Genomic DNA, 22,908 nt, shown 5'->3' with positions numbered 1-22,908 from the left:
AATCGGTGAAAGCCATTGGGAACGCTATAGGGAAGTATATTGACAGATCGGAACCAAAGGAGAACATGCACGCATGTGCACGGATATGTGTAGAAGTTGATCTGGGGAAAGGGTTACCGGAGGCAATCAAACTTAAAGTCGACCAGTGGACGCACATACAGCAAGTGGACTACGAGCAACTGCCTTTCAAGTGCAAGGTATGTCACGAATATGGGCATTTTGCTAATAGATGTAGTAAATCTAAATCAATAGACTCTAATAACAATGATGAAGCTCCTGAAGAAGCATGGGAAATAGTCAAGAAGAAAAAATCAAACCCCCCTCCAGGGGCATCTTCAAAGCCCTCCTCTGAAACCCCCATCCCCTCATCTCAACCCTCTGGATCTGGCCCTTCCTTCCCTTCTTCCTCCAATCCTTTCGAATCTCTGTCTGCAGAGGAACCCCCATCCCCTCCTCCTTCCCCGAAAGGCCCCAGGGCAACCCCCTCCTCTCCCCTCCAGACCTCCCCTCCCCCAACAGTGGAAAGAATCCTAACTAGGAACAAGTCGAAGGAAAACAACACCACCTCGGACCCCCCCAGAAAAGTTGGAAGGAAATCAAACAAAGAGATAAGGGATGAGAATGCTGCAAAAGAAATGGCCACAGGGACCCAACAGCCAATGGATACATATCTAGACAAGACCAAGGGAAGTGGAGAGAAGATGAAGGAGAAAAGCGGGACCCACAACAAACAAAGTAAATGATGATTTTGGTCTCTTGGAATTGTAGGGGGATGGGCTCCTCCCTAAAAGCTAATGCAGTCCGAGATCTCATTAAAACAGAACATCCAGACTTTCTCCTACTCCAGGAGACCAAAATCACTGAACAGGAATTTCAAAACAGCATGAAAAGAAGCAGAAGTTATGAAGGAATAGCACTGAGCGCAGCAGGGGCCTCAGGAGGAATAGGGACAATTTGGGACAAAAACAGATGGAAACTCAAAGACAGCAGGCAGAATAGATGGTGGATAAGACTAGATATGCAAAACATAACCATGACAGAAGAATACACAATATATAATGTCTATGCTCCCCCCCACTTTAGAGAAAAAGCCTCCTGCTGGGAGTCACTTACCTCAGATCTAATGACTGCCCATGGAAGGAACATCTTCCTGGGAGGAGATTTGAATTTAATAAGGAATGCGGAAGAGAAGATAGGAGGGAATTTCCTGGCAGATCCCTCAAGAGATGCATTAGAAGAAATCATCCAAGCTCACAGTCTAGTTGACATCCCACCTCAAAATGGGCGTTTCACTTGGACAAATAAGAGAACAGGCAAAAATAATATAAAAGAGAGGTTGGACCGTATCTTGGCACAGGAGAGAATCGTGGCTAACTTCTCAAGGATTCAAAGCACAATTATTCAAGGCTATATATCAGACCATAAACCAGTGGCATTGCATCTGGATAAAGGGAAAGACATGGGCCCGCTTCCCTTTAAGTATAACAGAGCTTGGGACAGCAGCGATGACTTCAGAAACTTGATAAAGGATCACTGGGCAATTGAAATCTCGGGCTCCCCTCATTACATCTGGGAAACCAAGCTCAAGCTCCTCCGAACAGCCATCAAGCAATGGGCAAGAAAATACGCAATAGAGGAAGGGAAAAAAAAATCGATCTCCAAACGAAAATAGCGCAGTGGAATCAAGAAAAGGAAGGAGGCCAAGACACAGAAGAAGATCAAATGAAAGAAAATGAACTGTATAAGGAGCTATACAAACAGAATCGAAAGGAAGAGGAAGAGCAAAGGCAGAAATCAAGATGCCTTTGGCTCAAATCAGGAGACAAAAATACCTCGTTTTTTCATAACAGCCTCAAACTAAGGCGAGCAGGGAACAACATTGAAAGAATAACAGTGGAGGGAAGAGAGCTAACAGAACAAGGGGAAATCAAGGAAGCAGCGTCCCGACATTTTCAAACTCTTCTCACAGCTGATCCTCAATACTTGGAAAACCCGGATTTCCTCAATATAATTGAGAACAAGATCTCAGAAGCCCAAAATGCAGATTTGGACAAAGAGATCACGACGGAGGAGATTGAATGGTCAATTCACAGCATGCCCTTAGACAAGGCTCCAGGCCCTGATGGTTTCACAGTGGGCTTTTACAGAACCCATTGGGAAATCATCAAGAAGGACTACATCAGAATGGCAAAAAACTTCTTCACAAAATGCAAAATGGGCAGCAGTATTAAATCCTCCCACCTAGCTCTTATCCCTAAAGATCCCAACCCCCAAACATTTGATAGATTCAGACCTATATCGTTGTGTAATGTCTCCTACAAAATCATCACTAAGATCCTGGCAAACAGGCTAAAAAAAATCCTCCCTTCCCTCATCTCCGAGAACCAAGGAGGCTTTGTCCCTAGGAGGCATATAACGGATAATGTCATTCTCATACAGGAGGCAATCCACAGCAGCATAGCTAGAAATGAAAGGGGCATGATCATCAAGCTCGACATGGCGAACGCCTTTGACCGGGTTAACCATTCATTCCTACAGGCAGTCCTAAAGAAATTTGGTATCTCTGAGCACTTCATCAGCAGGGTCATGGAATGCATTTCCTTCAACTGGACAGCTCCCCTTATTAATGGTAGGCCATGCAATGCCTTCAAAAGTTCAAGAGGCCTGAGGCAAGGATGCCCGCTATCACCCTTCCTCTATATTATCATGGCTGAAACGCTAAGCTTGCACCTGGAGAATAAGCGCAAGTTAAAGGAAATAACAGGAGTAGATATTGTCCGAGGAACCAAGGGGATCAATCACTCCCTTTTTGCTGATGATACTCTGTTAATCGGAGGTGCCTCAAGCCTTATGGCCAGGAGGTTCAAGAAAACTTTGGACCTCTTTCTCCAAGCCTCTGGAGGTAAATTAAACAACAACAAGTGCATGGTCTACACCTGGAATGTCCCAAGATACATAACCCAAAGAATCTCTATGATCATGGAAATCCCTGCCCAATCGAACTGGTCCCACTTTATGTACTTGGGGCTACCATTAGCCAAGGATTCAATCAAAACCGAGATTTGGGCCAAGCTAATTGAGAAATTGAGAGGGAAGCTTCAGAGCTGGGGGGTGTATTGGCTTAACTTGGCGGGCAGAACAATCCTTATCAAGGCCATCCTTTCAGCCCTCCCTATCTATCAATTTGCCACTACTCTCGCCCCGGCAAGCATCCATAAGCACATGGAGTTGATTATTAGAAGCTTTTTGTGGAAGGGGGGAAAGCAAGACACAAAAAAGTTCAGCCTGGTAAAATGGGACAAGGTCATTCTTCCCTTAGAAAAAGGAGGGCTCGGAATTAGAATACCAAGATTAGCAAATATGGCTATGGGCTTCAAATTGACGTGGAGAATTCTCAATGAGAAAGGGACCTGGTGGACAGAGGTCATCAAGAGGAAATATCTGAACGGGGTCAACAACAATATCCTCTCAGAAGCCATCATCGATAGACAGTGCACACCTGTATGGAAACTAATTAAAAAAACTCTCCCCCAATTCAAATCCTGTATTTCAAGAGCTCCGGGCAATGGCAGACATATCAGCATATGGGAGGATAGAATAATGGGCACGGAGACTAGGGAAATGTTCCCTAAATTCAGGCCCCTGCAACAGTGGATGACAGAGGCAAATCTCAAAACTCTTTATGATATCTCTATTTGGGAACAGAACTGCTGGACAGGCTGGAAATCTTTCTCTCTCCCCAATGATCTCAAGAACCTCTGGGTCGACCTTAAGTTTTCTCTCATAGGCTCAGCTCCAACAAACAGAATGTCAGATGACAAGTTTGTTTGGGACCCCAATGGAGGCAGCTATACGGTTAAAGAAGGCTACAAAGCACTCCAAAATTCATCAGCAATCAACAACTGGCCACTCCATAAAGCAGCTTGGAGAACTGAATGCCTGCCAAAGGTAAAACTTTTCAACTGGACCCTTCTTCATGGCAAAATTCTTACTGCGGAAAACCTCAGGAAGAAGGGCATACAAGGCCCCTCAATGTGTTGCATGTGCAAGGAGGCTGAGGAAAGCAGCAACCATCTCTTTACAGAATGCCCCTTTGCAAAGTCTTGTTGGAAACTCATCACCAGCCCCCTAAATATAGGTGATCTCCCTAACCAGATCACTCTCCTTCAGAAAGGCTGGGGAAAAAGTTTCCCTCATTCCAACAAAAGCAAGAACCTAGCTAAAAGGATGTGGAACAGTATTCCCTCAAATCTCTGCTGGCAGATTTGGATCGCCAGAAACAAGTGCATATTCAACAACAAGAAGCCAAGTATCTCTAGCATCCTGGCCAAAACGATTGCACTCATTTCAGAGACCATTGAAGCAAATGGCATACCCCAGGCAGATTCGGAATTAACAGATGACAGTATAAAAGAGTGGATGAGCAGATTCAATTATGAAACAAGAGCCCAAAAAAATGCTAACACAGGAATAGGACATCTGGACTGGAAATTGAGAGGGACCAAGGATGAAGTCAAAAATTGGATACAAAAACAAAAGAGATCCACCCTCCACTTTGATGGAGCATCAAAAAATAATCCGGGCCAAGCTGGAGCTGGTGGAATTATCAGAGACTCTCAGGGGAAAACCATAGTCACTTATGAATGGGGATTAGGCACCATGTCAAATAATAAGGCAGAGGCATATAGCCTCCTACTGGGGACCTCTATCGCTAGGAAACTCGGCCTCCAAAACCTTCTTGTCATGGGCGATTCTGCTATCATAATAGCGGCCATGAACTCAGGGAAAGATTTCAAGCAAATAGCTCTAAATAGAATCAAAGACCGGATAATGGAAAACATCAGGTGTTTCAGCGAAGTAACCTTCAAGCACATTCTAAGAGGAAACAACATGGAGGCAGATGAGCAAGCTAATAAAGCTACAGGCAGACACACAGGCCAGGTCAGGGAGAATGATAAGGTTTATGAAAAAGATATACCCTAAGCAGGCTTTCTCCCCCCCATCTCAGGACATCGGTCACCTCAGGCATCATCTCCACTTTATCTGGTCCTTCCCCAAATCTCCCTCCTCACCCTCAAATCTTCTCGACTGCCCACCCTGGTACCAAAGGAGAATAAGCCGCCCTCAGGATCCGGTTCATACAGGCAGGTACTGTCTCATCATGAATCACTCTCTGATCAGCGCAGTCATTCTCAGGAAACGTGATCGTGCCCATCCCGTAGGCATGCTCCTCGACCGCAGTAAAATCATTACAGAGGATCTCTCCTCTCCCAAGAACAGATATTCACAGAACTGGATCAAGCATCTGAGGGTCACCTCTATATCTATAAATTGCAGTGTGATCCTCAGTAACTCTTCAGTCCGTGGCTATGCAAGGCATCTCCGCTGTGATCTCATCAAGCGTTGGCAACAATCTGATGTCTCCAACTCTCATCGGGATCCAGAGCTTCGCCCCTCGCTCCTGGTAAATGCTGGTTTTCGCTCTGTCGTTTTATTTAAAGCTGACTTCTTGTTCTTTGATCGTTGCAGAGGCCTTTGTATTACATCGCTATACATCCACCCCTTCCCCCAGCGCTCTTCGATCCTCCCATCTCTGAGCCACATTCACTGTAATACTGCTCCCCTTCCCGATATTCCCATTCTCCCCGATCTCCACCTTTCTCCCTACACTTCAGATTCTCTCAATCAGTCCAGTTACATGGCGGATCAAGACCAGCCGAACGCTCAGGAGCCAGCAATCAATCCAATAGACAGGATTTTCAACAATGAGTGCACCATGTGCAGAACCCACACAATCATGATTAACAGATTCGTCAAGCATTTTAATGACCTGAAAGACGACTATGAAGCTGACAGCAGGTCGAAGAGAAAGAAATTGGAGAAGCAGAAGGAAGAGATTGAAAATCTGAAAGGAAGGTGCAGCCATATGGAGGAAGCCATCGAACAGATCAGAGCCCTTTCCCAGAGCTATCAAGCCGAAGCCTCCACCAAAGCCAGTGCAAGGAGAGATCCCATGCCGGATGATTCGGCCACTCAAAAATTCCCTTAAAAAAATCTATGGTCTGTAAATTCTGTTGGTTAGGAGGCGCTTTTGTAAGGCAATATAGCCGTTTTCTCTTCAATTTCAGTCATCATAGAGGCAGAAACGAGGAAAATGGGTCTGCGCACCCGGTTTTGATCCTCTTCGCCCAAACCTCCGATATCTATGTACTAGAATTATGCTTCTAAGTTTTTACAATATAAAAGTAACCGATTCTGTTAAAAAAAAAAAAATATTTATTCTTATTTAGAAGTTTAAAAAATTATATAGAAACATGATAATGATGTAAAATATAACATGGACGTATTCCTCTTTAAAATTATTTGAACCAATTTATTTAAAATTATTTCTTACTATAAAAAAGAAAGATTACGAAGCACTATCACTCTGTTTTGTATGTTTTCTCTGTTTTGTATGTTTTCTGGTGGAAGAGAATATAAGTCACCTCTCTTTCTTGTGTATTGGCAAAGGATGTATGGGCATGATGTATTCATCTTTAAAATTATTGTAATCAATTTATTTGAAATTATTTCTTACTATAAAAAGGAAATGTTACGAAGGACTATCTCTCTGTTTTCTATGTTTTCTGGTTGAAGAGAACATAAATCACCTCTCTCTTTCTTGTGTATTGGCAAAGGATGTATGGTATACCTTTTATTTTCTATTTGGAATAGAAATTCATAGTCAAGAGAATCTAGTTACTCTGGCTCAATGGAATTATTTGATTTTCAAGAACCCTAAAGTTAACGGGGCATGCATTCTAGTGAAGGGCTTTCTCCTTTTGAATATGTAGAAGGAAAGGAATAGTATAGTTTTTTGGGAAAGGAGAATATTAGAAAATGCTATTAGAGAGATGGTTCTTCAAAATATCAAAGAAACCTTTCTTCTTGTCCCATGGTCAAGTGAATATTAGAAGGTTGATGGCTTAGAGGCAAAGTTTTTACAAAAATTGAACCCAAATGAGTAGATGTTCACTCTCAAATAAAAATTGCCCCTTGATCCAACTATCTCTTCAAAATATTATTTCACTACTCCTCCATGAGGCTTTATTAAATTGAACTTTGACATAAAATCAAAGGTAATGTTGGAATAGCTGGACTTGGAGGGATATTTCATAATTGTAACTCATCTACTTTGATATTTTTTTCTCAGCGTTGTGGGGCAGTGAGTAAAAATTTGGAAGAGTTCATGGTGTTGGAGAAAGATATTAAAATTTATATTAATTAGTGAGGGGTTTCAGTTGTTGCAGATCAATGGATATTCACAAATTATGATCTAGTTTGTTCAAAAGCTCTTAATGGAAAACTTACAAGGAATATAGTGAAGAGTTGGAGGGGATCCTGGAAAGTATAAATGGTTTTCTTGGAAATCTAGAATATGTAATTGTCTAACGCACTAAGAGAGAGAGAGCAATAAGGTTGCGGATCTTTTGGCCAATATGGGTTGTTGTTTTAGAGACTTCAATTTGAAAGAGGCACGACCTCTTTCGAGATTAGAGGATGAATTTGAGCCTATCCATAGTTTGTTGGAGGAAAATAAATTGAGCGATGTTGGGCATGTTAATAATGTTTCCAAGGCTTCATTAATGAGGGTGCCATCAGCACACTTGGGGCTCCCTAGGTTTTTACGGTGTAGTTAATTTTTTTAGCATTAGCATGTGTGCTGCCTTGTATTTATAAAGAGATATTTTATGGATATGGGAGGGAAGATGTACAAGCATATTGTGAGAGAATATGAGGAAAGTTTCCTGACCTCTATTAGTAGATTATTAATGTTAAAATTTCACGTTTAGTGGTGGCTTTTCTTGCTTGTTTTTCTTTTGGGCATAAATGTAGTTTTCCCTTTCTATGATATCTCTTTTTAGGCCTTTGATGTTGAAATTTGACCTTTGGTGGTTTCTTTTATGGCTTGTACTTTTTTTTTTTTTAATGTATTAGCTTCATTTTGTTTCGGTGAGTTTCAATTTGTTTTTCATGAGTTTACACTTTTCTTTATTTCTCTTAAGGAATAAATTTGGTTTCCCCATTTCATGCTTTCTGTATTGGGTGAAAATTTATCAGGTGAACCTTTGGAGATAAATTCTTAGTCGATATGGATCATTAAGTTTGGGAAGGTGGAATTGGTCTCTAAATTGTAAGTCATGGTGTTGGTAGCTAATGATTCTCATTTTCTGAGTCAATTATAGTTGGTTCGAGGTAACAAGATTTTCTTATTTATTGGGATGTTCTAGGCATCTAGGCCTCGTTATAATTTCTTAGAGTCTAGTATGGGTCCTAAATAGTCTCCAAGGTCTTTCCACTAGTTCATGAAACTACATTGTGGCAAAGTTGATAATCTCTTTAGTTTTGATCTTATGGTGTGGCCATTTGGTGATGACCTAATTGTATTCAAGTTCAGAATTTAGGGTCTTCCTCCTTACTCTTCAGCCTACTTTATATGTAGAGGTTACACCAGTTGCTTCCCTCTGTGTTTATTTGCAGCAGTGCTCATGCCTCCAAGATAGATACTGCATAGTTGGAAAGGTGGTGGAGGTAACCTTGGGCACAAAAAGGTTCTCCCTTTTGCCTATGATTTTTTGGTTATATCTTTTGATGTTGTTCCTTTGGAGGTGAGGAAGGAGATTCTTAGCATTAAATAAACAAATAATGACTTTGCTGTGGCTCATATTCAAGGAAAAATAAGTGGAAAATTATGATTTTCTCTCCTACTTAGAGTACATTAAACACATGCTTTGTAGCCAAAGGTTCTACCTGCAAAATGTTAACTCTAGTTTAGTGCAAGTCAAAAGTTTCTTTGTGATTGATTTAACATCTGGTGATCTCATTGATTCTATGAATAATAGTGTTTAGACACCTGTTCTGATTTCTTTAGATCATAACTACAACAATGATCTTAGTGGTTTTTCATATGTTGGTGGTTTTGGCTTATTTCTTGATAAAACGACTTTCTTACTTTTGAAACATTTGGAACTTGTATGGAGGATAATTTTGGATCACCATTGAATTATATTTGGCATCCATTTGTTGAGAGTAGTTATAGATATGCGCTATGGCTTTATCTTTTGAATGAAAATTCTCAATGCTTATTTATATGGATGCGGTTGATGTGTATATTTTCGTCCTAGCTCTACAGGTCTATTATATCAAGCATTCTTATGGCATGATGTCTTTGTTTTCTTTTGGTGCTTCACATTGTTGGTTTTATTTGTAGATGTGGTCATAATGTGATGGTAACCTGGGTTTCTAGATATCTTTGTGTCCTTTTAATTAGCAGTGGCATATGTATCAGGTGTTTAAGGATGGGATGGTTTTAGCTTGCCTCGACTCATGCCTTTTTGGTCCAACCCTTAAAGGTTTTTGTAATAATATGGTGTGTTGTATGAGTTTTTCTTTCTATTTGATAAGAGGGAGTCTGTATGGTTATGGATATGGATATGATAATTATGTATTACTCAATTCTTTATATGGAATACAAAGTACTTGTATTTACCAAAAAAAAGAGATGAAAGAGTAGTTTGATTTCATTTTTGTTGTTTGAGAATTTGGAAATATCCTTATATCATAATTAGTTTTTGATTAACATTATTTACATTACCAAGTTAACAACTAATTTTATAATTTATTTAATATATTTATTTCATTATTGTTTTATGTGTTTTATAGTTTAATATGAAAAAATGTTATAATGATAAATGAATTTAAAAACTTAAATATTAACTTAATATGAGAAAAATATTCTGTTTTGTAAGATAATAATATTACACAAAATAATAATATTAATAATAATAATAAATATATTCAATTTAATTTGTTATATTGTAATTGGTTTCAATTAATAAAAGTATAAACAATTATATATATATAGATATATATATTTTAAACAACATTTAAATAATATTAATTCATATTCTTACCCTGATATTTTACAACATATATTTTTTTAAATAAGAAAGGGTACATTCCACTCAGTGGAAATTGTAGAAATTGTAATTATGTACATACTACTGCCAATATTTCAGCAGGCATAAGTATATTTTCATAAATGCTAAAAGGGTTGTCTATTGAGACTTGAACTAACCAATGTAGGTGTTGACAGGAAACATGTTCCATACACCTCGAACTAGGTTACTTTGATGATATTTTACGACATATAATTAATAACCATATAAAAAATTAATAAATGTATAATTAAAAATAAAAATATTGCTAAATATAAAAATATAATAAAAAACAATAACTCGAACATGTAAATTAAAATAATAATTCATATTAGCAATTAATATATTTGATAATTTTATATTTGAATTAAATTAAGAAACATATAAAAATTCAATATTTACATTAAATATTTTTACTATTTACCTATATTTTATAAATATCATAAATTTTATATATACATATTTTAAATATCATATTAAAAAATGAAATTAATAAAATTATTTATATATATAGATAGATAGATAGATAGATATATAAACCAATAGTACGATATGATGTGAAATATATAAAGTAATAATAACAATAATATTATAATTGTAATTATTATTATTATTATTATTATTATTATTATTATTATTATTATTATTATTAAGAATTAATGAATACTTATTTTTATTTTGGATTTACCAAGAGGAATTAAATCTCTAGAGGTGTAAAAATTTCTTCAAATTTTGTTATTTTTTTCCTGATAGAACAATTTTCCTCAAATTTTATATTCAGGAAAAAATTTACGTTTTGAAAATTCATTAAATCTAAAATTAAAAAGACATATTTAATCTTATAAAAAAGAAAAATTAAAATAATAAGAAACTATAAAATTTATGAATATATGATTTTATTTTTTAGATATATAAACCTATAGAGTAATTTAATTAATAACTATTTTCTTAATTAATTTTATCTTAAAGAATTTTGAAGACTGTTCAAAATTAAAAATTGATAAATGGTCCAATATTTAGAATTTAAATATTTTTTAAAATTTTATGTGAAATTTATTTATATTTTTTAAAACTCATTTTAATATAATTAGAATTGAAATGTTTTTTAAAATTTTATGCTAAATTTATTTATATTTTTTAGAACTCATTTTAATTTATATAGAATTTAAATATTTTTAAAAATTTTATGTTAAATGTATTTATATTTTTTAAAACTCATTTTAATATAATTAGAATTTAAATGCTTTTTAAAATTTTATGTGAAATTTATTTATATTTTTTAGAACTCATTTTAATTTATAAGAAATCAGGGGAATTTTATATATTATCTAAGAGAAATTTTATAGAAAATGTTGGACACCTAATCTTCTAAGGGTTATGGTGTGGGAGATACTTTGTCAAAGGGAGTCCAAGAGACCTTGGAATATGGAATCCAATGGTCACTCCCATGTATTAGAAATGTATATAATTTGTTAATAGAAAAAGTATTCACGCTTTGTCTTATGTGGTTGTCCACCTTCCATTTGCATCTGACACGGTATCAGAGTGTAGGTTAGGCCTGGAAATTTTCAGAGATTGTCAGCACTGCATTCTTTCCATAATTTGTCTACCATTTCCCTATGTATAGAAATATTCTAATGCTGCTCTACTGCACATGGGCATTGTAGCAGACCGTTTCATTACTCTTTGTGAATGTGTATGCATTGAGCTGGTTTCCATGCAAGGATACTTACCTTATTGCAGTTGTTGGGAGAAGAGGCGAGGCAATGAAACGCACCTGTAGCAGCTGCTCAAATTGCTGTTGATCCCCTCGATCTGATTTTTTTTTTTTGTTGTGGTTCACAGACACCCTAGTCATTGGGTGGTTGCTACATCCATGGAAAAATTTTGGTTGATTGACCCCGAAGGGAATCAAGCCCCATGGCCAATAACTAGGCCTAACGCCAAGGGCTTTAGGGAGAATGGACCCTGTGACCTCCCGATGGCGAGGCACTGATTTTACCACTGGAGCTAACCCTTGGGGCATCCCCTTGATCTAAATTAGATGACATTGCATATAATATTGGTACCTCTTTCCTATCCTCATTGCAGGGCACTAATTGCTTTTTCTCGACTTCTTTCAAATTCCTTATGTAGTCTATTAAAATGAAACTTATGTGGTTCTTGTCATCTATAGAGCCATCCATAGTTCTCCTTGATCTTTTGCAAGCAGTGTGAACTCTGGAAAATCCATTGTATAAGCTCTAGACATCATATTTTATTCTCAGATTCTGTTGGTGGTGATTGCCAACAATATTGCCTCAACCAACGCCTAATACCAGAATACGAAACATATTCCCATGCCTCAAATTTCCAAAGGTGTTGCATGAGCGGAGGGCCTCGAACTTCTGTTATCACCTTTGACATTGCCTCCAGAGTCTCTGCCTTCTTCAACGCCCACAAAATACCCAACGATTTCTCTACCGCAACCAACCTCGCACTTCCACACTTCTTGTAATGTGCATGAAACCATGAGGTCACTAAAGGCCTTTCCAACGTTTGGGCATCTAGTGTTCGAGTCCTTTCAAATATCGCTTTGGATCTCACCTCCATGTCATTATCTTCCAAATCTGTTGTGCCAGATTTTTCCATAGATTCTTCCCCATAAACCGGCTCCGTCTCTTGCTTCTGTTGGGAAGCCAATGGGTATATATATATATATATATATATATATATATATATTGCATGTGTGTTGAGCTTGGATTCATATTATTGTGTTGGCGTTGTAAGTATATTTGGTATAGAAATTTCGTAATGCCTCCTCGATCCCTTTCTAGTGCGGTGTTGGTCTCTCTGCTATTGTAAAACACATGCTACATGAACAATGTGGGGCAAGGGAGATTCCTAAGACAAATCGATCACACCAATAATTATGCAGTTTCTTCTTCTAAATTTATTGAAAAACCTAGTGCCAAGAATTGGCTAGAGTGGAATTTGAACTTGAGATCTATTGGAATCATATCCTGCATATGTTAGCTGATATATTTGAGCCATTTCTAAGTTGATTGCACTGGCATAGTAAAGTGACTGGAGGTGTCATGCTCTATTGTGCATTTGAAAGTGAATTATTGTGCGCTAAGAGTTGAATTGAAGGTTGTAACTTCAACAAATATTATATGTTATGGTATGTACATTAATCGTCACATATTATTAGGTTCATATCTTTGGTTCCATTCAAGGCTGAATTGTGAGAGGTGATTAATTGAAGTGTCAGTGCCGATTAGAATGGATTTATATAAAATGCGTAATTTATAAATACAAGTTGGCCTGTGACTTCATGTTGGATCATATACCTATGATTTTGTTCGTATAACATATATGTTGAGTAATATGTATGAACACTGAGTTATGCAGTGAATGAATTCGGCTATGCACAAAGAGTGTCATTTATGAGTAGATCTTCGAGGTTTTCATCATGTCAGTACTTATTGTGGAATTTTGATGATGTAAGTCCCCCATTGCACCTATTGGAATCCCTCTATTTGAAATCGGTGTGTTCCAGTCCTGTGCGTTGAAATTTTTGGAAGACTACGTCGGACAGTTGCTAAAATTATGATATGTTGCTTATATTAATTGCGTTGAACCAATAAGTTATATAGAACTCCATACATAGTCATATATTCTAACAATTATTTATATGGAACTCCGTCCATAGTCATATATTCAGTTCGAGCCTTTTAGATTCTTCTTGTCCTTAGCAGAGTACAGGTGATTAGATTAAGGGAGCGTTGGTGGTTGCTAATTAATGCAGAGGTCTGCCCAAACATGATGCAATAGGGGAGTACATGCAAGTTGGTCTGTACAGTATATGCATTATATGCTCTCTGTTATTGATTGTGTTATTTTGGAGTTTGGAGTTTAGCGTTGTGTTCCTCATTGTTTTACTATTTTTTGAGGTTGATTTGCTGAAAAATGGATTTAATTGGTAAAGTATTAGAGTTTCTCAAAACCCTGATACAATGTACTAATGAAGACACAGTAAAAATCAACAAAGCCTATCTTGTTGATATTCAAATATGTCTACAAGATACACACGAAAAGATTGATTTTTTGCAACTAGAATCTCAGCTTCAACAAGAAGAATTAAAACATAAGAGTTGTCATTTTGAATCTATTTCTATTCATACAATTGAGACAGACTCCCATCAGCTACTAGAAAGTAATCATATCAATGAGATTAAGATTTATTCAGATGCAATACCCATCTCAAGAGCAAAGTTGAATGCAGAAGTAGAAATTTAACATACGCTTCCTAAGCCCATCATCAGACCTTGGGAAGAACTTGTCCACGACAAGCACAAAACTGGTATTGGATATGACAAGGACGTGTCCTTTCATATTCCAGATTACTCAAAGCGCATCCAATTTCAAAGTGCTGGATTTCTTCATGACAGCTCACCTTCAACTCTTCTAGATTCTGCCCCTCTTCCACAGCAGGAACAACAGAATGTTATATGCCAACATTGTGACCGAGTTGGCCATGTGAAAGATCACTGTTTTGATCTTCATCCATGTAAGCACTGTCATAAAACCAGTCATTCTTCAAACATATGCTTCAAAAAATTTCCTCTTGCAAGAACAAAGATTCATCTTGGATGGATCACTTCTTGGCAATGGGCATCAACAACCAAGAAGATATTTCAATCATATGTCCGAACCTATTCTAGAGTATTGAACAGTCTTGCAGTTGAGTTTTCTCCATCATATCACCTTGTATCTGATAGGGGAGAAGTGATGGTAATCTACAAGCTTCAAAGTCACATCAAGTGAGCCTGAGCCACAACCTATCATACTAGATTCAGAGTTGTAGCTAAAGACAAAGATTCCCTTGAGCATGCCTTCAGCTGGTGATGCCTCTTCAAAGAATTGGGGACACTTCCTCTAGTAGAAGACTTCAGTTTCTTGTCAGTTTTGGAAGAGTTCTAGGAATTCCATTAAGCGTTCCAGAGTTGGTGGTCGTCCTTAAACCATCACAGGTTGAGACCTCCATTTTCATGTTGAGGTTCTCCCTTTTATGTGGGGTGATACCTCCCTTTCATGGTTGAAGGTTTCCCTCTTGAAAACATCAAGAGCACTTCCTCTAGCAGAAGACTTGAGCTTCATGCCAGACTTGGAAGAGTTCCAAGAACTGCACTAAGCATTCCAGTGTTGGTGGTCATCCTTAAACCACCTCCCTTTATACCAACATTTCAGAGAGCAAATTCAGCCTAATGCTTCCATGCATTTTTTGCATGTTTTGTATTACAACTCTCTTCTTGGACTCATACATAACCCTTCAGATTAAGGGGGGGAATGTTGGACACCTAATCCTCTAAGGGTTATGATGTGGAAGATAAACTATCAAAGGAAGTCCAAGAGACATTGGAATATGGAATCCAATTGTCCCTGTCATGTATTATAAATGTATATCATTTGTTAATAAAAAAAGTATTCACGCTTTATCTTATGTGGCTGTCCACCTTCCATGTGCATCTGACAGGAAAAAATACTAATTTAGAATTAAATGAAATAACAAAATTGGAGTTACAAAATAATATAGTTATCTAAATTTTAAACAAATTTAATGTTAGAACAATAATCACGCCTGATGTATGACGACAATAATCAGTGGGGAGTCAACGATAGTCAGCAAAATTAGATAGGAAGTTAATGATCGTCTGTAAAACCTTTGTAGCTTTACCAGCTAGGTTTTGTTTAAATGTCTGTGCTTTGTAATGCAAAAAAAAAATCTTTGATAGAGACTTCATGTTTCAGTCATGGTAACAAAGCAGGTGAGCTATGGGAGAGGAGGAGAGGCCGAGTGGTAAATAGCTATGTAAGGCCGATTGTGGTTTTGAGTGTTTAATTGCAGTGAACGTGAGAGTCTAGACTCGAGAGGCTCTTCGTGAATCTTCAAAGTTCTGTCGTGGAGCGTGACCTTGCTGTGGTGTTGGAAGCAATGTGAAACATTGTGGAATTGCTATGGGTGAGCTCTGAGTGTTACCAGAGTCAAAGCCCAATGCTTTTGTTGAGTTTGTGAGAGAGATTGGAGCGTGGAATTGCAATGGATGCATGGATCAAACATGCAACTGGAGTGCTCGATGGTGTGTGATGCAAAGACTAATGAGGAGAGCAGGTCCGAGCGCTATTGTGAAAATAAGTGATGGCGTGTTTTATTTGCAAGTTGTTGTAGTTGCGTTGTATCACTATGTGGAGCTTGAATGTTGGAGCTGGAGTGGCTTTAACAACATGGAGTTTCGAGCCTGTGGCAGTCTTGGAGGCGTAGTCAAAGTGGTGGAGCATTGTGATAGCGACTGTGTGAGGAGACAATGTGGCTTGAAGAGTTGTTGTGCATGCGAAGGCTGACCATGAAGTCGTAAATCAAATCCAGCGTTGGAGCATTCGACGCTGCATAGTGTTGATTGTGTGTGTCTATGCCCGGTAGAGGCAGTGAGAGAAATATTGTGCTGCAGTGGAGTTTGTCATGCGGAGGAATTTGCAATTGCTCATTACTGTTCTTGGGTGGTGTAAAGTGACCATTGTTTTGGTTGTCATGAAGTTAAGCGGTGTGCAAAGTATAAACGGTGAATCCTAGAGGTTGCATAGTATAAACGGTGAAGTGCTGGAACATATAAAGTGCATGGGTTCCACACATCGTCGAAGTAGCCAAGCCCGGAGAGAACCTTTGTTTCTAAAGTCAGAAAAAGTGTGTTTGAACTCTCTTCTTTAAAATAAAGTTTTAAGGAATTATATTGGGCCATTGTTTATGTTTATTGGTCCTGTGGATATACCATCTATTGAAAAACAAAGCAGTTAATTGAAATCCTTTGAGTGAACGTGGGTTTGAGTTGTGTGGATGTGTATTGAAATCATGTGGAGCGGCTACAAGGAAGTGAGAGTTTCTGAAACGTGGACAAATTCGGCGTGAGAACCGAGAATGTTGGTTACCCCAAGTGATTTCTATTAAAGTGCATGAGCTTGATGAAGGATATGTGTGTAAGGCCAAGTTGAGAGCCGACTGTGTAGATCGAGGATATGTGTGTAAGGCCAAGTTGAGAGCCGACTGTGTAGATCGAGCTTGAGAGATGACCGTGTGAGCTGATCAAGTGAGCGTGGAGCTGTAGCGTGTGTCTAGTGCATGTGTAGTAGAGTGCCAATCTTTTGAAAGGCATATTCGTTTTGAGTTTGAGTAGTGTGTTCATGTGAAGCGAAGTCTCTAGCTGAGAAATGAGTGCGATAATGTTTGATAGTGATATTTTTGATGATGTTTTTTTAGAAAGTTTATTTGGAAGTATTTTTGGGCGAGGTAATATTTTTTATTCCGGTAGTATTTTTTACTCTGAAGAATTATTCGATAAAAAAAATGGTTTTATTGATGAGCACTCTATTCCACATGATCCTTCAATCGCTCAGAGAATTTTTTTTTTCCCATAATCCAATTGTTAGAAATTTGATTGAATCTGCGTCTAAGATGGTTGCAACAGTGGAGGATATGACCATGGATGTTGATGGTTGCAACAGTGGAGGATATGACCATGGATGTTGTTCAGAGGCCGCTCATGTTCGAAGATGACTGCATTTTGGTGGCTCCTCATGGAAAGTGGGGAGAGCATGGATTGGATTATCTTTTTTTCACTCTTTGGGATGTTTCCTTGCATCCCAATCCGGAAAATGTTGATGATGTTAAGTATGTAAGAAAAGAGCAGTTGAAGGAGCTCATAAAGAAAGCAATAAAGGTGAAGATGAAACATCAGCAAATGAACAAGCTTGGACCCTTTAGCAAGAACGCAAAAATGAAATGTTTTGTTGTAAACCTAACTGAGACTTAAACCAGGAAACAAGTTAAAGTATAAGTCGTAATTAAGGGGTGGTGTTAGAACAATAATCATGCCTCTTGTATGACGGTGGTGGTAGTCTGTGGGGAGTCGACAATAGTCAGCGGAATTAGATAAGATGCTAATGACTGTCCGTAAACCTCTGTAGATTTACCAACTAGATTTTGTATAAATGTCTGTGTTTTGTAATGCAATAAACAAGCTCTTTGATAGAGTCTTCAAGATTCTGTCATTGAAAAAGTATTTAATTAAAATATAAGTATTTAATGAGAAATTGTAAACTTTAGTTTTTTTTAATGTTTTTTTAATTGCATTGGTGATTTTTGTTATATAAAATATGTTTTCATTGTATATATAAATTCAATAGGAGAAAAACCTTGATTTCAACACATTCCTCTAAATTCTGAACAAAACAAATCAAATCATAAAATATGCCTATAAAGATCCAAACTGTATAGCAGGTAGACAGCAGCTTTATTACATGTCACCGACGTCTACACCGACTACTATGCCGCAGACGCAACATCGCAATAATCACTTTGAGTAATGCAACATCGCACACGTTTAAATGACGGATTCAACCATCAACGATTCCTATTCCTGTGGCCCATCTATTTAAATATAAAACCAAATCATTTTTAATGTAGTGGTGTATCGTTGCTTTCCATATCGTTTGGTTTCCACGTCTCTGTGTACTACAAAAGAAGTACATTCTACTCACTGTTACGAATCTCATTACGCTGCAGTACAAGTCATCTCTGGACATGTACATACGCAGTTAGTCAAAACTTTATTGTGACCACTGATATTCATTTGAAGTTCAGCTCAGCCGTCAGCACCCATATCAATCTCAGTATTGTCATTTAGAGAATGGCCGAGAAGGAAAGCAGTTGCTGCGAGCCCGGGCAACCACATTATTAAGTGCAGCGCTGACGACGATAAGAGCTCTGCAGAAGAACTCTATCTTTGGAGAATGATAAGCATATCGTTAACGTTGCACTCTATAATATGTTTGCCAATGGCTCCTTTACAGTATTTTTGGCTTTTTCAAGTCATATATAGAATTTTTTGGCTGCCTTTACAGTATTGCATTGAACAGGTGAAGGATTTACTTTTGTGTCTAAAATTTTTGCAGAGCTTTTTAATGTTGTTGGTAATTCTGACATGAAATTTTGTCGGGTATTTTGCACGGTTATCAAGCTAGAATAGGAATCTGAATCTGAATTTAAATTCTATACGAACCTGAAAAATTGCATCGAATATCTATCATATCCTCTCATAATTCGCATGCGTCCAGAATTATATGTTCCAGTGAATCTATAAACTTCACCTATGTCTACCACAATTATGTATATATATCGTGGTATTCCTAGATCTGTTGAATATTACTCTGTCCCATCGATATTCAAGTAGCTAATTTGGAATGTATCCACGTGATTGAGTTGTCCTAGCCAATTCCGTACAGCAAGAACCTTAACTATTTAGATTGATTCAGTGAAGATTCATAGCTCCGAAATTATTGGATTCATATTAATGTCATCTGAAAAGAATAAACGAAATGGTTGGGGCCGGTAAACAGTTTCGACTCTCTCACCCCACCTGGATATAGAGTGCTGGGTGGTATGCTTGTCGATAGGATTGACTCACATACCTTTGCATTTTCATTTGATGGTAGATTTAGGCATAGTTACCAAGTTCGAATGCATTCGCATTCGGATTTATCGCAACTATATTTTAATTTATATTTTTCCCTAGAAAATCTAAATTAACAATATTGATATTCAAAACCCAAAACCTCATACTCTTAGTATATTATTTCCAATTACCTTATAGAAGTTGCAAATAAAACTAGGTGGGGTTGAAATTAATTAAAAAAAACTCATTTTTGAGTTAAAATGAATGAAATGGAATATGGACAAATAATTCCTTTAACAGAAACAAACAAAAAAGAATGACCTTCTAAAAAGGCATGAAACCTATATTATCAATTTCCGAGAAAAAAAACACAAAGGCAAACAAATTGGGCTTTAACTAACTTATTACAAATTGTATTATCAATAAACAATAAAATATCATTGATGGTCCTGCCTGCTTACTAACGCTATATAAAAAGGCAAAAAAATGGATTTTAGTTAATTTTTTACAAATTTTATTACCAAAAAATAGTTAAATATGGTATTCATTGCTTACTCATGCTATATAAAAGAAAGATAATAAGAAAATGGTAAAAAAATTACTTAAAATTACTCTAAGCCATAAGATAAATATCCACAAAATTCTTCATTATATGAAAATTATTTCAAATATTTCATTCTCATATGAAGGTTTAAATAATAACGTATTTTGTTTCATTTTTACTTTTGTTTTTAGCTTTTTATTATTATTATTATTTTTAATAAAAATACTTTAGTTTCTTCTCTATTTTATTTTATCTTTACTTTTGAGAATGATTTTTTAATAAACTCCTTTGTCATTTCTTTGTTTTTTTATCCGACTCAATACATTGGTTTTAGTTCGCTTTGACAAAGAATTGTTAATAAACTCCTTTGTCCCCTCTTTCTTTTTGTCTGACTCAATACATTGGGTATCAATAGCCATCGAAATGATGTTTCGACCATATACTTAAACTTTTTTACCTTTAAAGGAATAGTCAAAGGTTACAGTCGTTATCAACATTTTCCATTTTTCCTCTAATCAATTAAACAAAGGTGTGAGAGGAAATTTCACCAAACATATAGACTTGCAGCTTTCAAATCACCGGCCTAAACTAACGCGAGAAAAATGGAGGATAACCTGCAGCGTAAATTACAGATCGCAAAAAAAAAAATTAACAATTTTTTTGTGGAACTGTGATGCATTGAGTATCTAACTGAATTTTAATGTATCATCAGACTGAATCTAACCCTACAGCCGAATTTTCGAAATTTTCTACCCGCTTCGGCCAAATTTGGTAATTATAGATTTAAGAGTATTATAAAATTTAGAGAATATTTTAGAATTTGATGGATAGCAGTGATTTCACTTGTTTTATTTGTTTTTATTTTTATTTTACCATTTAATCTTTATGAATAAATGAGTTATATCGAATGATTAAATCAGCGTAGATCCATCTTAATTCCGGATCTATCAAGTCTCCACAGGGATCAAATCTCTCAAGGTGCAAACCCTTTTGTGTGCAAAACTTGAGGAAAGGTTTGCACCTCAATAGATTTGATCCCTCTCAGCGCTTCATAGATCCAGAATTAAGATGGATCTAGCCTTGTTGGAGTCATGTGCGGCTAAGGAAAATCTATAGAACATATAATTAACTTGATCAATAATATGTAAATGCATTTAATATTGATAAAACCATTTTAAATGTGCCTCATCTTAATTTTTAATTTGCTCACTGATAGCTATTTTCAATAATTTTAATGATGAAAATTGATTAAATAAAAATTTTGAATGCAAAGTGACAATGTAATAGTGATGAATGATAGAAATTGTGAATAATCAAAATGTAGTCAATTACAAACAGTCTTTATTGTGATTGATCTCAAACTATTTTCTTCTACTATTCTTATTGTCACCTTTGTTAGTTTTGTCATATTTTCATATTGACTATATGAAAATAAGAGTTGAAATCATAATCCATTTAAATATTTAGTTCGAGTTGTTGTAGTAAACATCATACCTTGTCTCTCTTTGCTCTCCAATATTAATATGTTGAATTACTATAACACAAAAATCAATGAACATTGTCGATTTTTTGTTGCGCTTACACGGAAATCAATGCACACCATTAATCCAATCACTTTAAAATTAATGTACCATCATACATCTAATTACATCAAATCATAAATCAAAATATACATTCAAATCAATGCATCTAATGCAAGAAATCAAATAAACTTACGAAACAACATCTAAAATAAAATCAATGCATCTAATCCAAGTAACTAAACGGGACTAGAAATCAATATCTACATTTAAAATCAATGCATCCAGTGCAAGTAAGAAAATAATATTAAAAACCAACATCTGCATTGAAATCAATGCATCTAGTTGAAGCAATCAAATAGGATTAGAAATCACCATCTACACTGAAATCAATGTATTTAGTGCATGCAATCAAATATGATTAGAAATCATATACATTGAAATCAATGCATCTAGTGCAAGCAATCAAATATAATTAGAAATGAACATCTACATTGAAATTAATGCATCTAGTGCAAGAAATCAAATAGGATTAAAAATCACCACCTACACTGAAATCATTGCATCTAGTGCAAGTAAGAAAATAAGATTATAAATCAACATCTACACTAAAATCAATGCATCTAGTGGAAGCAATCAAATAGGATTAGAAATGTCTACACTAAAATCAATGGATTTAGTGCATGTAATCAAATAGGATTAGAAATCAACAGCTACATTTAAATTAATGCATCTAGTGAAAGCAATCAAATAGGATTAAAAATCGCCATCTACACTCAAATTAATGCATCTAGTGCAAAAAAGCAAATTGGATTAGAAACCACCATCTACATTAAAATCAATGCATAGAGTGCAAGTAAGCAAATAAGATTAGAAACCAACATCTACATTGAAATCAATGTATCTAGTGGATCCAATCAAATAGAATTAGATATCAACATCTACATTGAAATTAAAGCATCTAGTGCAAGAAATCAAATAGGATTAGAAATCACCATCTACACTGAAATCAATGCATTTACTGGAAGCAATCAAATAGGATTAGAAATCATCTGCAATGAAATCAATGCATTTAGTGTAAGTAATCAAATATCATTAGAAATCAACATCTATACTAAAACCAATGCATCTAGTGCAAACAATAAAATGTGATTAGAAATCACCATCTATACTAAACTAAATGCATCTAGTGCAAGAAATATTTTTCCCTCTCTCCCTCATCCACCTATATCTATATCTCCCTCCATCTCTCCTTCTTTGTCTCTTTATTTCACCCCCCCAAACACACAAGCTATCTCACTCCATATCTATCAATCTCTTTGTCCTTCCCTCCCCATATCCATCTCTTTCTCTTCACCTTTAATCTATATCTCACCACC

General features: G+C 36.4%; 2 protein-coding genes across 2 annotated transcripts; both read left to right on the top strand.

Moving 5' to 3' along the window:
* Nucleotides 1-772: 772 nt before the first annotated feature.
* On the top strand, nt 773-1,672 carry LOC149240208 (uncharacterized). The gene has a single exon (XM_089370106.1). It carries the CDS (start codon nt 773-775, stop codon nt 1,670-1,672), a length of 900 nt encoding a protein of 299 aa, XP_089226232.1.
* Nucleotides 1,673-1,722: 50 nt separating this feature from the next.
* On the top strand, nt 1,723-4,983 carry LOC149240207 (uncharacterized). Its single transcript, XM_089370105.1, has one exon. It carries the CDS (start codon nt 1,723-1,725, stop codon nt 4,981-4,983), a length of 3,261 nt encoding a protein of 1,086 aa, XP_089226231.1.
* Nucleotides 4,984-22,908: the final 17,925 nt, after the last annotated feature.

The sequence above is a fragment of the Pinus tabuliformis genome, chromosome 8, assembly GCF_031772625.1.
Source record: "Pinus tabuliformis cultivar Carrire ecotype Pingquan chromosome 8, CPIR1, whole genome shotgun sequence".
NCBI lineage: Eukaryota > Viridiplantae > Streptophyta > Pinopsida > Pinales > Pinaceae > Pinus > Pinus tabuliformis.
The sequence above is the reverse complement of the archived record's forward strand: the minus strand, read 5'-3'. Positions and strand labels throughout refer to the sequence as shown.